Source organism: Rattus norvegicus, chromosome 1, assembly GCF_036323735.1.
Source record: "Rattus norvegicus strain BN/NHsdMcwi chromosome 1, GRCr8, whole genome shotgun sequence".
Classification (NCBI taxonomy): domain Eukaryota; kingdom Metazoa; phylum Chordata; class Mammalia; order Rodentia; family Muridae; genus Rattus; species Rattus norvegicus.
The window spans coordinates 10627747-10654126 of NC_086019.1; the positions used below are offsets into that span (position 1 = coordinate 10627747).

General features: G+C 40.8%; 1 protein-coding gene across 6 annotated transcripts in view; it reads right to left on the minus strand.

The window, feature by feature from the left end:
• Positions 1-5257: 5257 nt before the first annotated feature.
• The window catches only part of Adgrg6 (adhesion G protein-coupled receptor G6), a 141682-nt gene continuing 120559 nt past the window's right edge, over positions 5258-26380 (minus strand). For 4 of the 6 annotated variants that reach the window (XM_063261282.1, XM_218313.11, NM_001427850.1 and 1 more), the window contains 6 exons: positions 25587-25855; positions 24201-24297; positions 21967-22250; positions 12283-12384; positions 11496-11648; positions 5258-8044 (listed from right to left, as the gene is read on the minus strand). In XM_063261282.1, coding sequence (XP_063117352.1) covers positions 7866-8044; positions 11496-11648; positions 12283-12384; positions 21967-22250; positions 24201-24297; positions 25587-25855 — 1084 coding nt within the window. In that variant the 3' untranslated portion in view covers positions 5258-7865. Of the gene's footprint in view, positions 8045-10238; positions 10285-11495; positions 11649-12282; positions 12385-21966; positions 22251-24200; positions 24298-25586; positions 25856-26380 lie in introns of all 6 variants that reach the window. The other 2 variants (XM_017589822.3, XM_017589821.3) reach the window with 2 other exon arrangements.

Below are 26380 nucleotides of genomic sequence, written 5' to 3' on the forward strand. Positions count from 1 at the left end.
AGGACAGCTCTCCCTGCTGTGAGGCCCAAGGAATGGTCTTGGGAATGACACCCAGGGATGCTACATTCTCAGTGGCCCAGGAGAACCTCCCAACCACATACACATCTGAGGGCAGTGTCTACCTGGCTTACTGTCTTTGCCTCTCCTATTGCTGGTTTCTTCTTTTCCTTGTGGACTTTGCACTCTACCATAACTCACAGACGGTGGGAGGAAACGGGGTTTAATCCCTGGTACTCACTTGGCATTGGTGGCTTTCTAAACCATCATTTCTTTTACATCTGGAAATAAGTCTTCCTACAAAGCCTGTCCTTAGAAGAAAAGTACTAAAATGTGTGTGAAGAAGACACTTATTTTGGAAATGAAGAGCTATAGAATATAGATTATAGAATATAGAAGAAAGAATATAGACTATAGAAGAATATAGAATATAGAGTATATAGACTGTAGAATGTAGGATATAGAATATAGAATTATACATTACATACTATATACTATATAATGTATAATGAATAATATATAATGTGCAATGTAGAATTGCACAATGTAGAATAAGGAATATAGAAAATATAGGATATATAGAATATATAGAATATGGGATATAAACTATAGAATATAGAACATAGAATATCTCTCTTAAAAAGATTTTTATTTGTATGAGTACACTATAGCTGTCTTCAGACACACCAGAGGAGAGCATCAGATCCCATTACAGATGGCTATGAGCCACCATGTGGTTGCTGGGACTTAAACTCAGGTCCTCTGGAAGAGCAGTCAGTGCTCTCAACCACTGAGCAATCTCTCCAGATCGTTGAATTTCTTTTTAAGCAGATGATTGACAGGTGAGTCAATCTTTGAGGAATGAGTTGATTTCTTGAGAAAATCCACATTTAATAACATTAAATGCCTTACTAGGCATTCATCTTTCAGCCTTTGTGTTTTGTGTTTCACTGGGAACTGCCATGGTTTAAACATATTTTTAAAAAAAATAAGCATTATTATGGGGTTCCTGCAGGGAATATTTTTATCATTATTTCTTTGTTTGCCTCATGGGTAAATTGGGTCCTACAACAGATATGAGACACAGCAATATCTCATGCTAACAGTCATTTACTAGCAAAAAAAAAAATGGTTTCTACGAAATGACTCTGTGACATTTGATCTGCATTGTGTGATCACGTCAGAGTAAAGGCACTGCTGACTTTAGCAGAATGGGATCCACTTGCCTTTCTGAACCTTATAACAACTGTATCCACTGCCTTCTCTAGTTGCCCCAATTGTGACTTACCAGCTTCCCTGAAGGCTGTAATGTGTAATGTGGCTTTCTAGGGTACCGTAACTTCTGGGCAGTTATTAAGAGAACCCAGACTGACACTAAGTTAAGACCTAATTGAGATTTAATTGCAACCAGATATCCATATATCAGACACACAAAGACAGACAGACAGACAGACACACACACACACACACACACACACACACACACACCATGCTTTAAAAAAAATCTCAAACCTCTATCCAATTACAACTTTGAGAGGCAGGTTGCATTATCTATGTTCTTGTCCTGTGACCCACTCCCATGACTTCATGTTATACTCAAGAATGTGAAAGCGTGAATCTAGACAATTACAGCAGCTCAATTCACTGCTGCCCAAATGTGGATGTTGCCAACATATTTTTCATCAGGAGGAGGTCTACCTAAACACTGGTACAAACAGGCTATAGTATTATTAAGTACTGAAAAAAGTATTGTCTTTGTCTTGTGCTGTTCAAACAGAGTATGATGGACTAGACACCGTACAGTAAATATTTCTCGTAGTTCTGGAAATGGGGAAATCCTGTTGAGGGGCTGGCCCCTGCCAAGGGCCTTCATGCTGAATCACGTCACAGAAAAAGATAGGAAAGAACATGTGTAATCAGAAGGAGGCTGAACATGGTTTTATAGCAAGCCTATTCTTGTGATGCCCAACCATTGCAGTGATGACATAGATTTGTTTGTGAGTCTTCCTAGCCTAATTTTGAGAAAATACCTTAATATCATTTTAATTATGTGTCTGTGTATGGACAGTACACCTGAGGGCAGGTGCCTAATGAGATCAGCAGGATCTGATACCCCTGGTGCTGGGGTGGTTGTGAGGCACCATTTGTGGGTGCTGAGAGCCATACTCGGTCCTGTGCAAAAGCAGGATGCACTTTTAACCACTGAGCTGTCTTTGCAGCCTCCTAACCCCTTCAGTAGATGCTAACTCTGAACTCAGCAGCATTGGAGGTCAAGTTTGGGAGACTCTCTTAAGCATGACAACCTCTATAGCTGTCTTCCCATCTATCACCTGCCACTGGCAGGGCCTGAAACATCCACTCTCACCTGGTGATTTTTTAGTTCCCTTCAAATATTGGATTCCATCCACAAAGAAGCAGACAGACAAAATTTCATAAGAAACTTTCCCCCGTAGTCAGTCATACTACCATAAGTACCCGCCCTTCCTCCTTCCCACCATTTTCACATTGTAGGACAGCGTTCTTCTCACAAAAGCTGACTTTCCTTCCTGGTTCTTTTGGTTTTATAATGCCCGGGAACAACCAGGGCAGTGACGGTGACTCTAGCATTGGTAAGCTCACTCCAACAAAAATATGGCCTTGCCTGTGTCTTGAAGGCTTGTGACAGTGTCACCACTTTCTGATAGCTACAACCTCTAGACTTTTGGTTTTTTAAATTGTCTTTTCTGTGGAGTTCTGCAGCTTTTTTCATCCTCTCTCTGTTCAGTCTTGCGTCCTTACCATCTTTTCATTCACCTCCCTAAATCCCAACTAGACTCAGGCTCATTTGTCCAACAGCCTCTGGGACTGCTCTGTGGCCCTGTCAAGCTCACCCCTCTTTAATTAGGACATTGGGCTCTTTTCATGATGGCCTAGTGTCTGCCTTGTCTGAAACACCCACTCTAACCTGGTACCCTTTCTGCACCCTGCTATCAAGCCAGTCCCAACCAGTTTCTACCCAGTGCTCTGGGTTTTCTGACCTCTGTGCCTGGAATAACTTTCCTCATCCTTAATCTGAGCTGATCAAGTCAAATCCTCATTCAACATTTAATACTTCATAGTTTTGTCTGAAGTCTTAGAAGCTTTGCTTCAACTTTCCCTGCAGTTGTGCTGACCTTTGATTATTTTTTTTCACATCTAAGGCCAAGGAGAAAGCTGTTAGAATGCTGAGGTAAGAGGGAACAAGAGTCTAAGGACTTAGCTTGGTCATAGGGAGGGTATTTATTTATCTTTCCATTATTTATTTAATTTCATTCATACTCCATCCCAACTGCAGACCCCCTCCTCTTCTCCCAGTCCCCTCCTATTTTTCCCAGATACTATTAATGATACTCTGCCCTGCTTGTAGACAGGTGCCTAGCATAACAATCTCCAGAGAGGCTTCATCCAACAGTGGCTGGAAACAGATGCAGAGATCTGCAGGAAAACATCAGGCTGAGCTTGAGGAGTCGTGTGAAAGAGTAGGAGATAGAACTGAATGAACTGGAGGGGTCAAGGATACCACAAGAAGGCCTACAGTGTCAACTAGCCTGTGTCCATGGCAGCTCACAGAGACTGAAGCACCAACCAAAGAGCGTACAGGAGCCCCCCATAATTTGTAGCAGATGTGTATCTTGGTCTTCGTGTGGGTTCCTTAACAACTGGGGCAGGAGCTGTCTCTGACTCTGTTGCCTACCAATGAATCCTCTTCTCCTACCTGGACTGCCTGGTTGGGCCCCAGTGAGAGAGGGGGTGTTTAGTTTTGGGACTAGATGCCCCAGGATGAAGTGGGGGGATTCCATTTCTCTGAGGGAACTTATTTTTAATGACCAGCTTCTCATGGATGCAAGATAGATACTAGCATTTCCTTGTAGGGTCATGATGAAAATTACACTCTGTTCTATGCCCATTGACATCCAAAGTTCATCACTGATTTTATGAGTTTCTTTTCTATCAAATTCAAATTACCCAATTTTTATTGGTGTTTCCTATTGTAACAAAGTATGAAGTCTTCCCTTTTCCTTTATTTCTTGGGAGAAAGTAGACTATACATTAAAATATTTGAAACTCACTTTTATTCTCATTTTCTCTTGAGGGAGGTGGAACAGGAAAAGTTCAACATAAATTCTCTTCCCCTGAAATGAAGAAAGGAGGTGATATAGAGGAGAGCGATGGAGTGGGAAAGTGAGAAGTGGGAGCAGAGAGCTTAGCTTCAGAAAGGAAAGAGCAGCATGTTATTTAACTGCGAACTCCAAAGCCCACCAAAGCATGCCAAGGCTCTGCATTTACAAAGCCCAACTCATACCGACTTCAAAACTGCTATAAATGTGGAGCAGTGTGGAAATCAAACACAGGTTTCCTGTGAACTCTCCTCTGCTGCTCACCCATGCTTTCAGATGCGACCTGATCACCCAGGTCTGCAGATGGCCCTTGAGCAACTCCTGTTTTCTTAACATGACTTGGCCGGGAGTTGTAAACCTTGGCACAGAAGGTCTGGTCTTGCAGTGACCTGCCAAAGAGGCTGACAACTCAGTGCTGGGTGCACACTTGGCTGAGGAAGATCATGAGCCAAGTTGGCCTTGGCTCCGCAGAAAGGAATGATTCTAAGTTACCAGAGGAAAAAGGAAGTGGGGTACCTCTGGTCTGACTGTGCAAGTGAAGTTAACTAAAACTGATCGTTTCCCTAGTCTCCTACCATGGAAATAGCAACTTTAAGAAAAATATGGCTCTGAATTCCACATAACATGACTATGTCCACTTTCTTTTCTTTTCTTTTCTTTTTTGTTTTCTTTTGTTTTCTTTTCTTTTCCTTTCTTCCTTCCTTTCTTCCTTCCTTCCTTCCTTCCTTTCTTTCTCTCTTTCTCTCTTTCTTTCTTTCTTTCTTTCTTCCTTTCCTCCTTCCTTTCTTTCTTTCTTTCTTCCTTTCTTCCTTTCTTCCTTTCTTCCTTTCCTTTACTTATTTTTTTTGGATGCTTTAAACTTTGCTTCAAAGGGTGAAAAAAAAACCTAAGTTAAGCTGCCACACAGACTGGCTCTGCATTAGTTATCCTGAGAAACTCTAACGTCAGAGTGCATTAATCCTGGGACCTGGACTGTCATTATATATTCATTCCTAGTGTTTTGGCAAAGTCGCCCCATGTCATTGGATTTATTGGTGGTAGGGTTATTTTCCAGTTGTCAAATAATGTTTTTCCCTATTTAAGAGGCAGAAATAGAAACACTCCCTCATAAAGGAACTGAATAATTTGGAACATGAACAATATAAGTATTTATTTGAAAAAAATCATTTTCCATTTCAGTAAAATGGCAAATCAGCTTTAGCAGTTTCTCACTACTAATTCTAGTTCACCCTCACAGTTGCTTTGTCTGTTCATATTCAACGATATCGCTACAGAACTGTTTCATAATTTTTTTCTAGAAAAAAATAATACAGTCTCCCTAATGGGTGGTTAATTAAAACAATAAGGCTGGGTGAAAGAAAGCTAAGGTCTGAAACAAACTGACATGAACACGAATAAATAAATAGGTACTGAGGAGACACTGCCCATGATACTCTTTACACGGTAAGAAACAGTGACAAGAATGGAGGTTATCTCAGAAGCCTAGGCTACGACTCGAACACAACACAGAGAAAAGAGAGGGTGGGAAGCACGCAACCAGAGTCTACATTGGTGCTGTTTTAAAGCTGTGTGCAGCCTGAATTCTGGCTCTCCTGGGGAACCTTGCCCCATTCTTCTGAGGGGACAAATGAGAGCCACAGACTTGGAACTGAAGGCAAAATTTGGACCATTATTTTAAAACCACTTGCAAATACATCTAGTCTGTTGATTCTTCCCTTTTTTCTTTCTCTTACCTGGTTGTCACAAGTTTTTAAAATGGAGCTGACATTATTGCTGAATAAAAAATATTTTCTCAGATCTGAATGCTGGTAAGAAGAAATCAAAAGCAAAGCCACCTTTGAAGCTAAATAGCAATTTCTCTTAGCTAAATATTCACTTTGTGCAGAAGTCTCACAGTAGAAACTTAATTAGAGTCTACCATGAACACCTAAGTTTGGGGGTGACTGTGTCAATATTCAATGTTTATTGAGATTAAAATTTATCTATATGTATCCTTTAGTGCAGTGAACAGCCTGCTAATATAAGCCCAAAGGAAAGGATTGGCTCTATTGAGGTGCGTCGTAGTTACCTTAAGACTATGACACTATTCTTTTCTTCTACATGGTCTGCAGAGATGGAGTCCGGGTTGCTACAAGAATGAATGGCAATAACAATCCATTGCCGTGTTCTACTGACCTCTTTTGCAGCCTGGCAAATAGCTTCATGACTGACACTCAGAGAGATAAGGGGACCTGTTAGCAGATTCAAAGCCTGCAAGGTCTTCTATGTCATAGCCAAGAGGGGCCTACTTTCTGCACAGATGTTCTGTCTGGCCTCTGCCTTCAAGCAAGCTGGGCTCTGCTAAAATCTCCCTTTGTAGTCGCTGTGCTGCTGCTATCTTGGAAACCTGAAGCTTCCCAGAGAACTCTGAGCAAGGCTAAAGCCAGCATGTGCTGAGGCCACTGGATAGGATTCCATCACGTGGGGTCAACCCATAATCTCATTCACGAGCAAGCACATATTGCTTAGGATAGCTTAAGAGTTAAATAAGCTGTTTAATGTTGTGTATGACTTGCATGCTGCGGTCTGATCCATCTATACTACATACACTAGAGTAATATACCTCGCCAGCCCTCCTTAGGGTCTCATACACTCGATCGGAGGGCTCAGTGCAAATAGTTTTTAGACTAGCAGTTGTAGACCTACATATTTATAAATTATGTCCATTAACCAAGGCAGCTGTGTGTTTCAGTGTATGTTCCTTGGAACAAAATTATCACTAGGGGGAGCCAGAGGTCTCTGAAGACTATGTGATTTGAAAGGTCTTAATATCATTAAAACAAGGATAGGACCCTGTAGTCTCAAAACTGTGTTCTTTAAACAATAAGAGGCCATTGCACACAGAGTGCTTAACCGGAAATCTCACCCCTCTAATGAGCCTTTGAGCCTATTGGCACAGTGAGGGGGCAGGAGAGGTGCTTGTTCTTACATTCCAGGAGGTCCGCTTTAATGCAATGGCCACCCTCAACTGGACTTGTTCATGTGCATGGGGCAACAGGGATGCTTAAGCTGCATGTCTTGAGATATTAGAAATTCACACAAGATAGCGACTAGATCGAATTTTTGGAACATTTGTTTTGGTTATGTTCACGAACATTCAATATTTGCATAACAGAGAAAAAAAGCATGTTTAATATGTGGGTCAAATAGTGAACATTCTTTTCTACTTATGATTTAAATTTTACCGAAAAAGGAAAAGATGCTGCTATATTCATAGAAAATAGCATTGGAGCAGAGCCCGTGAGCATCCAAAGTCACCACAAACAGGAATTAGTGTGTTTTCTACAACACCTTTATGAGAGTCAGGCCACATCCGAGCCTAACAATGAGGTGTGGTATAAGAGGTCTGAAGTCGAATTTCTTCCTCTCATAGCCTTTAATTTTAATGCCTTTCCTCTCATTCTGATGAGTTTGATTCAATTGCATTCTGAAAAGTCCCGTATCCTTGCAGGGCTCAGAGTGTTCTCAGTTCTGAAGTGTGATATCTGAGCTTGCCCACAGAAGCAATCCAAAAACAGATAAATTCTGCATCTCACAGATGCTTCCCTAACAAGATGTAGTAGGTCCTCTAAGCTCTGGAGTTTCCTATGGAGCAGCACACTGTCATCCCTTGGGCGTAGCTTTTGCTGCTTGTCCAGCATCACACTTCTCCAGACAGGTTTTCTTTCCCCTTTGTTTCCCCTGTCAATGACATTAAAACTTTGTGCTGTGGCTGAAGGCATCTGACAGGATGATATTTTTATAGAAGTTATCAGAATGAGCATTACAGTAACCCTTGACCTTATCAATAACCTGATGGACAGGGATGATTGATGTCTGCTCTCCACCAGCATGGGTCAGTTTTGACAGGGACTTGTCCATGGAAGTACTATCTGCAAGAAATGATACAAAAGATTAGTCTGCAGCCAAGCTACATTAGACCGGGCCAAGGCCACGGCACCCAAGAAGAACACAAAAAAGAAGGAAATTCTTGATTCTCTGACAGGTTACAGAGTAGGTAGTTCCTACCTTCAAATGCACTTCTAATACTCACTGAACCTCAGCTTGCCTTGGAGTAATTTTTATTGTGGCATGGTCTTTGAAAACTATTCCCCAAAATGTCATTTTTCAGAATTAATAAATAAAATAGTTAAGCTTAAAAAAGGTATGCACCAAATGGCTCCAAAATCAGAAGTGAGATAAAAACTGAATGAAATGTGTTGGAACAGTCATGAAAAAAAGATATGATATCTAAGATATATTTTACAAATAGCAAAGAGTAGGAAAAATGATCAGATAGCTGCCTCTGAGTTTATGAGTACAAGGAGACTCACTATACTCTACTTATGTAAGGTTGACACTCATAAACACAATTGACAAAATTTAATTTAAATGCTTTTGGGGAGTAAACATCAATAAAAATAAACATGAAAGACTGTGTTGAGTGCATTTCCTTAGGTTGTTAATTGAGATATGATGGAAGTCAACGAAAGCATTATCATATTATAAAATCAAAATTCTCTTCCTCAGAAACATTTCTAAAGCAATAACATCAGAGAAATTAATAGCAATTAAGGACCACTAGATATATTTCTAGAGTTTCCAGTACTAGATAAGCACATTCTATTTTTCCACAGGCTCAGAATCTCTAAAGTTGATTCAGATAATGGTCTGAAACTTGAAACTTATCATTATCAATGTAAATCTTTGTGCTTCTATGAATATAATCGATGACTATCTTGTCTTCTCCCTTCTAATGTGCTTTGGGAGATGTTTTACCCTAGATTAACCAAATTACAGATTTCAGAGTGATAGTAAAAGAGAAAAAAATGGCTTCACGGTAGTCATATCTCTTCTATACTTGGTGAGAGAAGCAAAATAATGCCACCACAGAACACTGATCCCAGGCTTGAGTGTTTACTTTCATGTTTTGAGTAAACTGGGCCCACTATATGAAATGACCTGTAACATGCGTCAATAAGAATCAAAGTCCAGGTCATTATCATGGTGTCTACTGCTCCACTACTGTTCTGTATTAGAGCAAACACCAAGCCAAAGGGTAAAGGTAGGACATGGTGGGCTCATCCCCTACCAAAGGAAACCATGGGGAAGGGGAGATGATTTGTTCGATGATGGGCAGATGGGATGACAGAATGATTAAAACATGTCCTAGCATGGATTAGAAAAAGCCTGGAGTCCCATACAAAGTCCTGTTCATGAGGCTCTCAGCAAGCTCATTGGTTTTGGGCTCCATTCGGGTTCACAGCTCCACTAGCCACTGGTTTTCTGCAGAGGATTTTCTTATTAAATGAAATACAAATGATGAAGAATTTGTGCTTGATGTTTGTAGCAAACCACGGGTCCTCAGAGAAATGTTGAAGATGCATCCCTTCTGCTTCCTGGACAGTTTTCCAAAGGCATTTGTCTTTATAGACTGTAATTGGCCCCACTCCAAATATATGGTCCTACTTGGTGGTTTGCCATACTCTGATAGAGTAAAAATGTGAGAATTCAATATGTTCTGTATATACATGATATCCCATGGCTACTCCTTAGAAATCACATTACGAGTGACAAAGATTTAGATTGTATTTGTGAAAACCAGGGGCTAGAGATATGAACCAATTTTTGACATATATTGAAGTCTCAAGCAGATAAAAATCACCATGAAGCAGCTTGCAGCTAACGTTTTCTCATTCAAGACTTCTATGAATGTACCATGACACACCCAGTAATCCAAGAAACAATGAAAAGTTAAAGAAGAGTCACATCATATAACAAAACGCTTATTAAGCATTTCTTCTTTTGCTTTTGCCATTATATTACATGATAGGTAACCCACTCATCCAGAGCATGGTACATTTCCTAGAAGGCGCAGCTTGCACACCCCATGCAGAGAAGAGCCGGCACAGCCCACTATCAGAAACCTCAGATTCCACCTCAGTGCAGGAGTACTGGTGTGCTAGCTAAGATGTACCGAAAAGAATAAGCCATTCTGCCGGTGCAGCAAGAACCCTGGCTCAATCCATGCAGATGTTCTCATTACCTTGCACAAACTCATGCAGCTAAAAATGTAGTAGAAGTTACCTGAATGTTCCACTTTTGTTGAAGAAATTCTCTTAGGAGAAATTATCTACACCATAAACATATGAATGTCTAGATCAATTGCAAGAAACAATCCAACCATATATTTCTGAGGTTATGGAGCGTTGTATGCACACCCCAAACCATCCTCAGTGACAGCTATCCCACCCACAACTGGTGGGGATTTAGACTTGCAAATGAACTGCAACCTGAGTTGCAAGTATAGACACTTCACATCTCACGCCTCTTTAGAAAAATATCAAACACTAGTCTTTCCTATGTTGCTCATCTCTGTCGACCCCTGTAACGACTTTCTAGAGTAAACATTTAAAACTTATTTCTATTATGCTCCTAGATATATCACAGTGTGTGCTAAGACACTACACCTGCCTGTCAAGAGGTTTAATTAGTATCTAAACCTAGAAATCCTATCATTTCTTTGAAGTTAAATGTCGAAACCTTTCTGACATCTCATGATCAAGCACTGCAACCACATTCTTTATTTCCCAGTTGTCTTCAGGATTATCTGTGTATATGCTTAGTGTCAGAATGTGTGGCCACAGGAGCTCTGCTGGCCAAGTAGGACATAAACAACAGCAACGTTTCTTACAGTCTTTGTTACTTCATGAATGTTCTCTATTCTTTCGTGTTGTATTACCAAGCTAAGGGATAGCAGCCTCTTACTGTTCCTCAGCAGTTCCAGTGGGTAGGGAATTAGGTCTTAAATGAAATATTCATTCCACATCATGCTTCTTCCTGCCCCCCATACTAAGTTTCTCTCTCTCTCTCTCTCTTTTTTTTTTTCTTTTTTTCGGAGCTGGGGACCGAACCCAGGGCCTTGCACTTGCTAGGCAAGCGCTCTACCACTGAGCTAAATCCCCAACCCCTAAGTTTCTCTTTTTATACCGGCAAGTTTCATACTGGGTTGAAATGTTTTGCAATTTGGTTTCTATATATTTAAATAAAAGTGCTTTTTAAAAGGGAAAAAATGTTTCAAGTCAAACTTTGAAGTTATAATAATAATGAGAGCTAGTGATATTATAACCATAAAGATGTAGTTGGGTTAAAAATTACTTTCAATTTAAAATTTACAAAGCCAATGAATAAAGTCTTTACCTGGATATGTTAATTTAGGTAAATCTTAAACCAGCCCCTTTCGAAAGCACTGGGATCCACCAGTCATCATAAGTCAGTTCTGTGGTGAAAATGGCAGAGTGGAAACCAACCCTGGGGAAGCTTTGCAGGTTTAGAATGACTCACCCGAGTGGCTGTTTCTTTTGAAATAGGTAGTGGAGCTGGACTTTGATTTGGACGTGAGATACGTTGAATTGGAGCCAATGGAGCTTGACGATAAAGATTTCCCCAGGTTATCAGAGCTCTTCTTGATGATATTGGTAGCTGTCTTACTCCAATCTGGAAAGAATGGAGAACAGAACATTATAGACTGGCTTATAGAAAAATACAAGCTCTCCCCAAATCTATCGCCATGTCGTTTAATCCATCCAGAACAGCTCATTTCCTGGTATTCACAGTGACTTAAAGAGAATGACAGGGGAAGTAAGAAGCTGAGGAGAGAGCAATGTCTTGCTCTGAGGTTGCACATATGTTATGCAGCATCTCTCTCCAATGCCCTATAGGTGGGAAGTGTTTGCAGTTGTTTAAAAAGTTAGCGACAGTTTCCTCCAAATGTTATATATCCTAAGAACAATCTCCTCACCAATAATGCAATTGAGACTTTAAAAATGGCAAGGTGGATCTCGTGTGGAAGACACCCCCGCACAGGAGTTGTCAAATTAGATGTCAAAACTTGAGCAATTTTTTTAAACCTGTCTGGACTTCATGTTTATTGCCTACAGCATTGAAAGATGGGGTCCAATGTGCTCAGATATTTTCTAGCCCTAACAATGCAAGATGCCAGCTCAGTACCCTCACATGCTCTGTTCGAAAGGCACTCTCAATGGGGTTAGGCTGCTGTGACAGAGTAAGGAGGAATGCCATTGATTTCAAGTGCTTTGCCAAGTGGGACCAGTTAACGCCAGGACTTTACCTGAGTTGTCTGCTAGCCGAAATCTGCCACAGCAGAGATGGCGCCTCCACTGTTTCTGAACATTCTCCTTCATTGCACAGTGAAAGATGAATATAAATAAACCTGTGACGAGAGAACACGAGGACATTTAAGACAAATGGCACATCAGTAAGACAAACATTATTAAGTATGAGGAACTATCTTAAGATTTTATAACTAAGTCACCATCACCGGGATACAAAGATCCTAAGGAATGGACCCAGTGTAGGGAGTCAGCAGTTTAATCTTTTGCAGAAGACAGACGCTCAGAATTCAGAACAGGTACACAGATCTGACTCTGCCTTGTGACTTAACTACACTCCTAAGGCTCAATGATGACTTTCATCTCTGGCTTCCTTCCCATCTCTCCCCAGTGCAGCATTCCACAGATTCTAGGATATCTTGCCTTGGCTGAATCTCTCTTAGCTGCATCTCAAACTTCAGTTTTTCTTAAGAGAAGTTCTGACTGTGATGCCCAAACCACTTGAATATTCATCTGTCAGTGTGTATCAGGCTTGTTCTTGTCCAAAAACATGCTGAACACTCTCTTCAGATCATACTAAATCATAGTCTCCTGCCTCAGGTGAGCAAGCACTCCCTACAGTGGTTATTGTCTGAAGTTATAATTCTTTATTTACTATTTAATCCATTCTCTTTCATGTACACTGGTGCTCCCGTGTTCCTTGTAGAGTCAGTCACTGGTTTGTTTGATTATCTTTTCCTAGTGGAAAATAAAGCTCCAAATGTAGCAGTTGGTCTGTCTGTCTTTGTGCTGTAGTTTTTCCTGGGACGATGCCAGGGATCATCTGTTGACGAATGAGTGTTTCCTTAGTGCGTGGATCATAGCAACCAAGCTAATAAGATGAATCTAGCCGATGCTCATTTTAAGGGATGAGAAGTGATTAGAAGTATGGAGTTAAAAATGAGACCTATGTGGGGACTGAGGAGATTTCTCAATGGGGAGATTTCTCAATGGGTAAAGCACCTACTGTAAAAGCAGGAAGACAGGAATTCAAATCCTTACATCCTCTATAGATGCTAGGAAGTCAGGGTGATGGTAAAGACATAGGATCCCCAGAGCAAGTTGGCTTGCCAGACAAGCTATACTGATTATCTCTAGGTCCAAATGAGAGATCCTACTTCAGTGAATAAGGTAGAAAGCAAGTAAGACATCTGATATCATCCTTAGGCCTATAGACATGAAGGCTCATGTGCACACACACACACACACACACACACACACACACACTCACACTCACACACTCACACAAACACGGCTTAGGTAGGAAGCAGTGGTGAATATTGGGAAGAGAAAGAATTCTGGGAGGGAAGGAAGCAGCGGGGAGGAACCTGAAAAGAGGGGAGGAGATGGACACATGGACATATAGTTCCTGATCACAGGTAACCAACCACATGACAGGATGAAGTAAATGGGTATCTTTAGTTATGATCTAGTCAGTGTAGAGCCTAGCTATATGGCCAAGGTATTTGAAAGTATAATTTGAGTCCGAGTCTTATTTCTGGGAGCATGGGGCAGGGAGGCAAAACTGGGGCCTGGGTTAGGAGTCAAAAAAGCATAGCTCTGGTGGTTGGCCAATTGGAGTTAAGAGCAGCCTGGATGAAACATAGGAAGTAATAACTCAGGGTTACTGATGGAAAATAGATCTTCATAGTCTAGTGGGTAGATATCTGCCCAGCTCTAGTGCTGATTAGACTTATTATAAATAATAAATGTTGTGTGTCTTTTATCTGAGAATTAAATGGTCAAAGGCAAGGTAGAAACCCCAGGTTGGGATTAAATAAGTTTTACAACAATCATGTAATTTTAGGTTTAGTATGTAACTATATTTTCTCATTACGATATCACTTACTACTATTTTGTCAGCGATTATGGTTACTAGACCATTTCTTTGTTTGAAAATGTTCTATCAGATAGCTTAAAGAAGTTCTACAGCAAACCTGTCTTGATCAGAAATCTCACCTCCGCTGTCTAGCGTCTACATAACTGAAAGGTTCTAAGCATGTTACAGAGGTAGAAAGCAATCATCAGTTTACCCAACTGGGAATTCTGGGAATTACTGTTATGACTGCTATGGCATGATATATCCACCAGTGCAACTGTGAATGAATGTCACAAGAATAACCAATCACTTTTTAACTCAATTTAAGGCCTTATCCAAAAGATGAAACCCACACCTGGCACCATAGTCAACCAAGAACCCATGGCTAGATAGGTCATAAGTCCTAGGGGAGAACCCACGGACATTCTCCTAACTTGACCTAGTGTTAATCTAGCGCTTAGTGACTCATTATACCCAGAGATTAGTGCATCTCTCAACGCTCATCAGAGACCCATAACCATCAATGTTTGAACAGTAAGAGACCACAAAGTACTCAAGCCAATGGGACATGTATATCGCTGCTTCTCTACCCAAGGCTCAGAGATCATCAGCAAAGAAGAAATGGAAAGATTGTAAGGCAGAGAAAATGGATGACTATAGCAAGATAGTGTATTTTGAACACCACAGGGCAGTTACACACATGAACTCACAGTGGCTCTGACTGTATACACAAGATCTGCATAAGATAAAGTCAGACAAAAATCTCAACATGGAGGTGATCACCAAGGCCCATCGTCAGCTGAGGAACTGTGGGCAACTGATGTCTGCTGGGATAGAGTCATTTTCTATAGTGATTTGGTCTCTGAGGGGGTACCTGTGTTCTAGATGATTCTGGACTCATGTACATTCTAGCAATAGCATAAATGGACTCAGAGAGTTATTTTTTTTTTTTTTTAAGAAAAGAGCTCCTGAACTTGGAGGAGAAAAGTATTGGGAGGAAACCTAGGAGGAACTGGAGTGAATGGAATAGAGATAGTCTTGATCGAGAGTCTTGATATGAGTATCTCAAACAACAAACAAAGGAGCTGTAACTACAAAAGATAGCTTTAATAAATGTGAAACTGTAGTCGTTCAGAAACACACCCACCCTCAAGATCTCTATGTATGCCAGCTCGAGTATTGGCCTGATCTACTGAGGGCATGAAAGGTCTCAGAGCAAGGAAGGACATTCTTCCATACTTGATCCCACTTAGAAGCAATGCCTGGGGTTTGACTCTCTCAAACTCCCCAGGGAGTTGAGAGGAGCATAGTCAGACCAGACCTCATCTCTATATGCAAATGACTGAATCAGAGGGTTATGCCTACCAAATTCAGTGTATTGCTACAGGATATTGGTGGATGCATCAAATTGTTTAGTAGATTTTTTTATGTTTGAGGGTCCTGGCAGATTTACAGAGACTGGAGGGCTGAGGTGAGATCTATGGAGGCTGCAGACAAAGAGGGCCATTGCTTAGAGGTTGTCTGGTGGTTCAAGTCTAATCTATTTTCCTTTAATGATGTCAGAACTTTCTACATGTGTTCGTCAAGGGTTTTGTTGTTGTGACATAACTGAGAATGTAAGTAATTGTGTGATCCTAATGTATATGTCAATCTCGCTGTGAGCCTGAAGACAGTTTCCTCATTTAAAGATGTTCATTTTGAGCACAAATTGAATGGTTACCTTAGGGCCTCATGCTGAGTCAATGGCTATCTTCCAGTTGCGAGCTGAAGGTGAAGTTTTGAGGACATTGCTTTCCTTCGTACTCTACTAATATTCTTTTGGTAATACTAGGTATTTTTACATATCACAGGAATGGGAGAAAAGAATTTTCACAAGATGTTTATAATATTTTCAGTAAATATTCAGCGGACATTTCACTACAAAAGACTAGGCTTTAAATTTGTTTTTTGGACCTTTTGGGGAGCAAAACTATAAGTTATTTTGAGAATCATATGCCAACTGTAGTTAGAGAGAATGAGTTCAAAGATGATAAATCGACTTAGGGAACCATTTTTTAATGATTATATAACCAGGAGCTGGAGAGATGCTCTTATAGAAGATCTAAGTTCTATCCTACCATCCACATGGGGACTAACAACTCTCTGTGACTTCAGTCCCAGGGGAATCTGATACTGTCTTCTGGCCTCTGAGGACACTAAGCACACACTTGATACACAGACGTACATCTAGGCAAAGCACCCACACAAAATAAAAATAAATAAATAAATAAATAAATAAATAAATAAATAAATAAATCTTTAAAAAATAGCTTAGGCAACATTGGTCTACATCACAATTATATAACAAGAGATGGCATTGCATTTTTAATCATCTCTGTAAATCTACTGTAAATAGATGTGCATCGAGTAAATTCAGATTAAAATTTGACCCATCTCCTCTAAAATTGCATGATAGACAACAGTCATGTTAAAGTCCTATTTTCTACAATCAGATGTGATCAAAAAAAGTTAATAATCTTGAGAAGTGAAAACTTAGTGAAGCTTTTATTTGAAAATTGAAGGCATTATATTTATTAAAAAATCTTTTTTTTTGCCGTTGAGACACATTTTTTATTCTAAATCAGAATAGAAATCTCCTTGTAGGTTGCTTTTTTTTTTGCAGCAATGAATATTCCTCATATGAATTTAAGCCAAATCAAATAATGAATGATAAAACATCTGTTTTCAGGAAAATATAACCCTTCTATTTAAAGTTCAGCCATGAGAAATGTGGTTGAATCCACGCTGTACTCTAAGCCTTTTTAGGAAGCAGTATTAAAAATTAAGCCATGAAAGCCAACAGCAGGTGGGGGCTAGGAAAGAAAACTGACCCACATTTCCTCTTAACTGCTGAGCGTTCACTACATATAAACATCATGGCCCCAGAAGCCAAGCTAGCTACAAAATATTGATAGGGTCTCCACAGGCATTAAAAGGAATCCGTTGCATTTCCAATCTAATCTTCATCCTCGCCATATGTTTCCTCCTTGAGAATGTTCAGTCTACTGAGGAAACATTGGAAAAATCCTTGTTGTGTGGCTGGGGTGGTGATGAGGGAGCTTTACTTGGTACCTTCAACTTTACTGAACGGAGGTCTGAGGGTCATCCCAGGGAAGGTTGGGAGCGCGCATATAGCGAAAAGATTTTACTCCATCTTGATTGGTCTCGTGCTAAGTTCATGAAGCCTTCCTGTCCCAAACCAGACAAACAAACAAACAAAAAACAACCAACAATAAAATCGAACAAGACTCAAGTGTCACAACTGTCCATCTTTCGGTGAACTGAAGCCTGGTCTGAGAGACCACCGCTCTGAGGAATCCAAGCCAGAGTTCTGTAGCAGCTTCGCCTTGTAATCTGCCTTGTTTGTTTCATTTAGTCGAAACCACTCCATGCCATGTGAGCAATGGGTTTCCAGCCAGTTCCCACCCTCTCATCTCCTTCCCACTCAGTGACTTCTTTAACATCCATCTTCTACTGTATTTTCGCTTCACCCCAACACCAATGTTACCTCAGAATTGAGAACTTCTTAAATCTCAATAAATGCGAGAGATAGTTTTCTATTTTAAACTAATACTGTTCCCAGCTGTGATGAAGAAGAACACTGTAGTTCACGTGGAGGTAGGGCTGTCTACAGGAATTCCGAAGATAGAAAACGTAACAAGCTCTATCTAAACACATCCTTTTGGAAGCCAGACTAGCTAGGCCAATACAGTAGAGGAAGACACAGAAGAGATTGCAGAGAGTGCCCTGAGCTTGGAGTGAGAAGGCATTAAAAAAAGAAAATAACAAAAAACCTTAGGAAGGAGTAGATTGGCCTTCTGGTTTTTAATTCTGTCAGTGAACCCAGAATCTTAGTAGCATCTTGGAAAATAAACGCAAGCCTCCTTCTACATTCTAGCATAATATTTATTAACCGTGTATTATGTGATGTGTTTAATCTCGATCCTTATGGAGTTATTTAACCATTTGTGTGGGAGGAAAGATATTTTGACTAGAATATTTGACTGACATACAGAATCCATTGTCTTTGTGTGAGTCAGGCAGAGAGAGTTTCCACGAGTATGTATGTGAAATGAGTCGCTATTTCTTAGATGTTGAGCCTAATTATCAAAGAAGTCTATTTAAAGAAATGCTAGAACGAGTTTTCCTACATATCATGATGTAAAATCTAAGTCAGTGTAAGTGGCCATCTGACACTGTTTCAGAAAGTCTCATGCAAACCCAGATGGAGGGGAAATGATAGCTTTGAGTGATTATCTTTGAGTGTTCGTTCTTCTATCTAAAGGCCAAAAGAGTCAGCAATAAATTTGGACAACCCCCCCCCCCACATTTGCCTTTTCTGAGTCTGACTACTGAACCTATAGAAACACAGAGGGGAGATGTAAACATTAACATAAACACACGTAATTTTAAGGGGGTAAGAGGGGGTCAGGCAGCAGTGGGCAATTGGTGTCTTAGGTCATAACTGTGTGCTTTGGGGTTTTGATGGGAAAAATCAGTCAATAATTCATCAAACTGGCTATTTGGGAAGAAGGGCTATGCACACTACATACTTGACCACTGGCGATGGCTTCTAAGCTCCTGAGTGAGTCTGCTACAAAGACTAAACACCTCCTGGGTTCTCTTGTTACTCAAGACCACTGTTGTTAAGCTGGGTTTATGGCTGTTTTGGGAAACTGTGTTTTGAACCTTCTTTTCATATGACAAAGACACCCTTTACAAAATTATTTCTCCATGGCAAAAAAAAGTCCTCTCAAAAGATGAGTAATGTGTTTCCTTGCAATGTGTCATGTTTCCTCCCACTTGATGTCATTTCAGGTGTCTGGAGTTGAAAGATACCTGCCTTTCAGCTTTATATAGTAGTGGTCCATCTCTGCCCTGGCAGCAATTACACATGTGCCTAACGTGTGCTACTGTGCCAAAGGTTAACTTCCATGAGTCTCCTTACAGGCCAACCGAGAGCCAGATGGCACTTAATGTATCTCAAAATCTGACTTAATGTCTTAGCCAGCCAACAGGATTGAGGTTGTTGACAGTTCCTGTTGGACAACAAACTAAATTCCAATTAACTTACTGATAACATGTTTATTAGCATTTTAATAAATGGACATAGATATTCACTTCCCAAATAAGAACACTGACATGAACAGAAGTGCCAGTCAAGGCATTTGCTCTAGTTCTCAGTTTCTATTGAAAACTATACTTTTAATCCTGTGACACCTATTAATGTGCTGTTGAATTTTCACACACACATACACATACACACACACACATATATATGCATATATATATATATATATATATCTTCTGATCCTCTTCATTTCAGAAAAATTAAAAGAGACTGTTCTAAGTTTCATGCCTCACAGGGCTTACTTCCCTACCCCTTTAAAAATAAAGCATCTTCATGTAACTTAGAAAAGCATACCTCAGTATCCTTCTGTACCCATGTCCTGAGCTCTGGAGTTACTGACACACACGATCTCACAAGACTTTATATGCTTCTAATAAAGCATAAAGTTCTCCCAAAATTAAGCCTCGTGTTGAAGGCAGAGACCAGCTCACCAATAAAATCCATGCAGTTTTCATATGGCCTGGCTGAGTGAAATAACTGCCCATAGGGTCATGTTCTCTGAATCATGGCCCTGCCTGCTTAAATTTTTGTTGAGGGGGTGTTTTTTTGAACATCATCGGATATGAATGAAATTGTTCTGAATTTGTAGGATTTGAAAATCGGTCTTTAGAAGTCAGTGATTTGTGAGGAACACCAACTTGCTGACAGCTGACAGCATTTTTCCCTCTGGTCAAGAGACCCATGCTGGGAAAGCTGAAGCCTCTCAACTCCCATGAATGGAAATGGAGCTGCACAGACAGCTGTGTGGTGCCTGCTGGAGTGCACGGAGGCTGCCAGGAAATTTTAACGGTGAAACCAAGGTTGTGCTGGCAGATGCCTATGCCTTTCATGTCCAATCCTGAAATATAAAACCGTGCAATTCCAAATGCGAGTGGACACTTTGGTCAATATTTACTTGGGCACTCTTGTGTCATGTATCATAAAAGGGATTAAATGGTACCTTTCCCTAGCTGGATCCCATTGCAGATTGTTCATATGGGACAACTTTAGCTTCCAACATGAGGACATACTCCCAGGGCCTATTGGTCCACATATTTGTGATAACAAGTCTTCATATGTTGTGTGTCATGATCGGGGATATATTTGCTGAATTAATTGTTGAGTACTTATGCCAGCGGCCTCTCAGATTGGATCTAGGCCATGCCTGAGCCCTCTCCTTTCCCTCATCATGCAATCTATTTATTTAGCAGTCACTGAATATCTACTTTGTGACAGTTGTTTCCATTCAAAAGCCAGCAGGAGTTTCAGGGTGACAAGCAGTGACTGCTACTTCCCTTCAGATAATCACACATGTCTTAGAATTGGCACTGAGAGACACCCAATGAGGCAACTGGGTATTGGGTAGTGCAGCCCTGCTTTCCACACCAGCTTACATCTGTACCGCTCATCCATTGTTGTCTGAGCAGTGGAGAAGCTTCAGGTGAGTTGTGAGCTATTGGTAGTGTTCTCGTGAAAGTACGAGGATGGGGAGGTGGAGGCCGATAATTCCAGTTCTTAAATGGCTGAAGTAGAATTGTGAGTTTGAGATCAGCTAATAAACACACACACACACACACACACACACACACACGCACACACACACACACACACACACACACACACACCAGAGAAAGAGAGAGAGAGAGAGAGAGAGAGAGAGAGGATTTTAGACTGTGCCATCTAATTTTTTATAACGTGTGGAGCTCACGGTGCTTCAGTACATGAGAGAGTTGGGTCATAAGAATGGAGAGTGTTTGGTGTCTTAAAGAATGCTCTCAAAAGACTTGAAAGGATCTCAGAGCCCTAACATGTATGAGGCCCTAGGTTTAGTCCTCAGCACCACAAAGCGAAGAATGTCATTGAATTTTCAGGATATAACGGACATAAATCCATTTAGAGAACACAAGGGGACACATGCTACACATGCTAGAGGGTGTGTAACAAAATCAAACTTGGGATTGCATGGCCAGGTGTGTTGGTGCCATGCATTTAATGCACTACTGCCACTGAGGAGACAGAGGCAGGTAGGTCTCAGTGAGCGAGAGGCCAGCCTCTGGTCTATGTGTCAAGGCCAAACCAGCTATTGCTACACAATGAGACCTCCCTCCAGCCCATATACATATATGTATATACAGGATGGTAAGATCCTTGAAGAAGGTAGCTTATCATTTTCTCCAAAACAGTGCATTGGTAGTTTGATTGGTTGAATTCATTTCTGCACCTCAAAAGGACAAGTTTCTGAATTAGACTTGGAGGAGCTGGCTGAATTGTGCTGCCCACACATAGAATGCACAGTCCACATGAAGGGCAGCGGTAGTGCCGTGAACTGGAAGGAAGACAAAGGTGTCACTGTGGTCCCTTAAACTGACCGTTAGGCTCTCAACCAACCCTCCTACTGCTCGGTTCTCCCTTACATGACAGTAAACTTATTGGCTGCCAACTGTGTACCAGGCGCTGTTATAATGTGTCTGTGAATTATTGCTAAAGAAAAAAAAGTCAACCAACATTCTCCCTCTTTACCTATGCAAGAGCTTTTTAATGAATGGCCCCTTGCATCCCTAATTACGGATAACTGGAGTCGTAACAGAAACGTAATCTGTGCTCTCCACAGGGAAGCTGTCTGCAAATTTGATAAGAATTAGAAAGCAGCCTCTGCTCAGGGACCATGTGTCTTACCTTGCAATGAATTGAAGATGGAGAAGAGGTACATGAAAGGAATATTTAGGGGTCCCCAGGCAAAGAAAGCGAAACCCCATGTCATGCCCAGCAGAAAGGTCAGGCTGACCACACTGCGCAGGTTTCTTAAGACCTCTTCTCTCAGGGTCCGGTTACTTCTCTTTCCGTTCCTCCCACAGATCTGTACCATGACCACGATGAACATGGCAACGTTCAGGAAGAACATGATTCCGAAGTACCCGGCACAGCTCACGTAAAATACCACGGGATCCTGAATCCAGCAGCTTAAAGGGAAAGAAACAAGAATCAGATAAAAGAGTAAACCAAGAGTGTTTGCTTGCAACTGTCCTTGGCTGGTTTGTACCGCTTGCAGAGTTCTTTCTGAAACACCACGGAATGTCTGCTCACTTCTGTGGGCCTCGGTGTCTTCTTTGATCCTTTCACAGGTTTTTTTTTCTCCCCCATTTGGTTAGTTTTGGATAGCTGCTGTCTTAATCTCATTATTTAAAATCAACATTAAAAACCCAATGAGGTCGCTTGTTGAATTCAGGTTGGTATGAGGGCATGCTTGCCTGGCTGGCTTGAAGACACATCTGATCTTTTTCCTCTTGTGTGTCTTTACTCTAAAAATGGGGATTTGTTTCAGCACTCGGTTTTGCTGTCCTTTCTCGTCAAGGGGTGAATGTGTTGACACCATTCCAAAGCATAACATGAAAGCAGAAGTCTGTTAAGAGATTTTTTTTGTGAGAGTCATGGTGTTACGGCTGTCAGTTTATGTCCACGTGCAAGAGGCCAGGAGAGTTCCTGAGATTTTTGCTTTGGTGGTTTTTAGTGACATCATCAGCGCTAGTGGCTACCTATGTCCCTGTTTCTTTGTCATCTGTGCTTAGATAATTTACACTTCATTGTCACATTGAATGGAGGATTCAGGATTCAAAGCAATTATTATTTATATAACTGTTCTAGCTGAAGCAAGGTATTATAAAGTTGAAAGTTCATGTATACAGATTTTTTTTTGCACACAATTATAAAGCATATATAAACATCTTTATGGGAGGAATAACATCTTTATTAGGAGGAATATATGTGATTTTCATAAATACATCAGCTAACAGATGGAAGAAATATTCAAACAATTCTGTGATGCAATGTCTAACATGAGTAAAGTTGAAAAGCAATGCAATTTTCAGATGCTCTCGAGCCTCTTAAGGCTATGGAAATTATTAAGTACCAAAAATTCAATTATTTCAGGAAATTAAATTTATTTTAAAGTGAATTGACCTCATCCTGGCTACTGAGTTAAATGTTTTCTTGAACATTCTTAGATCCTAGAACTCAAGATGATGTCTAGCATGCAATGAGTGTTCACTAAATGACATTTTGTGGTGGTGGAACTTTAAACAGAGCTTTAAAATCTTCTGACAACTGAATAAGATAAATTCTACATTCCCTAATTTAAGGATGACTTAGATTAAAGTGTATTGTTTCTTGTAAAGGGCCCTCAATAACACTACATGTTTATGGCACTAGATTTTCTTTAAACTTGAATGTCCTAGAATTTTCCTTACAGGTCCAGCTTGTTGGGGGTTCAGAGTGATGCTTCAGAAACACAAAGAAGGGAAGGCCACAGGGGATGAGAACTCATTCGCTATAGAAGTGTCAGCATCTATCCCTGAAACTTGCATAGACATGAGGTGTCACAGATTTCACATAATATAAAATGTTCACTAAGCCATCGGTAATTCTTCAAATCAATAGCTATCAACAATGATCCATAATGTGGTTGAGGAGGCAGATGAGAGCTAATTGCTTAATCAACATAATGCCATTAATCTCAGTGACCTCAACTTGTGAAAAAAAAAGGTTTTATGAAAGAACTCATGGAGAAATGGGAAGCCATTTTCTGGAAAACACTCATGTTGCCACTGGGTCATTTCAGCCAGAGGCAAGAGTGGTAGAGAACCTCCAAAAGTAGATGCGTCTTCTGAGTCTAAAAGAGAGTATCTTGTGCATCTGAACTCTCCAGAACATCTAGTACAGCGTTATTAAAATAAGGAAGGGCAGCTCTGACTATTGAAGTAATTTATCTGTGGTAGAAGAACCTGTGACTGAGTCCACAGATGAAACTAAAGCCTTCAACATCAGAGCATTATTATCACCATGGTAACATATTAACTTTCAGGAAACAAAGTGCATATCCCATCACAGTCTCCCCCCGGATGTGTTTTACTCACAATTCGTCATCCTGATCTTTCCCATAACTTTCTTTTCCATACACTTCATTTTGTTTTCTGCTCACTAGAATAATTGACACCACCAAGGCTGGCAGACCTGTTATGAAAAAGACCATGACACTGAGAGGTCTCCTGAAGACTCATGGGACTGTCTCGTGGGACAGATGCTGTCAAGCAAGTTGGTTGGTTAAAAGCAACAATAAAATTGCCTCCTCGGTGTGGAACATAGGACTCTAAGTGGCAGTAGTTAAAGCCTACTCTCTAGTGATAAGAAGCTCAAATCTTCTGCTGGATTTAATGATACTCACTGGAGATTTGCTGTGAGAGAAGGAATTCAGCTGAATTCAGGACCAGAGGGCAGGTGATTGTGTTAATGATGCTACATTGGGTCACCAGAGTTTGAAAAGATAAGGAGAATGTAGTTGTTGCTGCTCCTCCTCCTCCTCCTCTTCTTTGTTTGTTTGTTTTTCTAAACAGGGTTTCTCTGTGTATCCCTGGCTGTCCTGGAACTCACTCTGTAAACTAGGCTAGCCTCAAACTCAGAGATCTACCTGTCTCTGCCTCCCAAGTGCTGAGATCAAAGGCGTGTACCATCATCACCCTGCTGAATTCAGCTTCTTTTACCTTTTTTTAAAAATATGAAACAAAACTTTAGAAAGAGTGTGTGAGTGTGTGTGTTGGGTGGGGGGTAAACAGCAGGTGTATAATGTCTTTTCTTTTCTCTCCAGAGACTCAGTAATATTCCTGTCTCCTTCACTGAACCAATTCATGCCTCCTCAGTTCCCTGAGAGATCCTGTGTTTTCTTATCAGACGGTGTAGGAAACTAAGGAATGGCTCATTCTGGAATGCTGTCATCTGAAGAAGACGGTGACTGAGCTTTAAGTTGCCCAGCTTGACACAAAACCCAGATAAAGAAAGTTGTTCAATGAAAAGATTCTAAACAGGCCTTTGGATATCTGACTAAGGATTGGTTCATGGTATAAAACAAGACAAAAGAAAAGAAAACAGAAAATGCTTGAGGCAATAATTCTGTAAATATCTTGTTTACGCACATAAAAATAACAATCCTTTTCTGGCTTCCACAACAGGGGTGAGCAGAGTGAAAGGTTTAGCTGGCTACTATATTTGGAGGCATAATGGGCTGTCAGCTGTGTCTTTAGCCCTGGGTGGGCAGGCGCTGGGCAGCAAAAATTAGTTTGTGGTGACTCTGGCCTAAGGCTTTTTTTCCTTTACTCCTGAATTTAGTGAGTACTGGTGAGAGTTTCAAAACTATACAGTGCTGGGGAACAGGGCATGTCCTGTCTCAGGAATTTCTTATCTGATGCATGACGTTCTATGTGTCTTTTGGGATAGTGCAAGAGAAAGGAAGTTTGAGGGAGGCTTACCCCAGCCAATGATGCAGAATTTTAGAATATAGCGGTGGATGTAAGTATTAAACACTTTCACCAGAGCGATGTACATGTGGATGGCTTCCAGCCCCATCCAGGTGAAGGTAGCCAGGAGGAAGAAGTGCAACAGGGCGGCCACAGCAGTGCAGAGTCCGGCCACACCAAAGGAAGTGATCCAGCCATCCAGGAGGAAGATAAGGTTCAGGAAGAGCAGGGCCGAACTCAGGTTCATCAGGATTTTGGAGGGATAGTCCCTGCGCAGCTTCCTAAGGGTGGAGAAGGAGGAGCCATGCATGGGGTAACATCATACACCAATATTGTAAATTCAGGGGTCAGTCTGTGTTTTCTACCGTTCAGCAGTAGGTAACTCCACATAAGAGACACGTGGGGGAGTGAAGGTATTCTTGAGTTTTTGCAAGGTTCCAAACAGTTTTCCAATGTGATTTTCATTTCAAAACTGTTTTCAGTTGTTTCCAAACTTCCCAAATGTTTACACAGAACTCATATTTATTTATTCCCTCATCTATTCTTGAGATGGGGCCTTCTACTGTAATTCAGGGTGCCTTGTAATTCACCATGTAGCCCAGGCTGTCCTCCAAGTCATGGACATGCTCCTGCTTTGAGCCTTTTGGGTGCTGGGATTAAAGACATGAGCCAACACACTCACAAGTTTCCTTTTTCTTTTTAAACTTAGCCATTTCTGGAGATTTACAAGATTTACACTTTAATTAATGTGTTTGGCCACTTGTGTCTGTCTGTGTATGTATGTGAACCTGCATTTAGATGGCCAT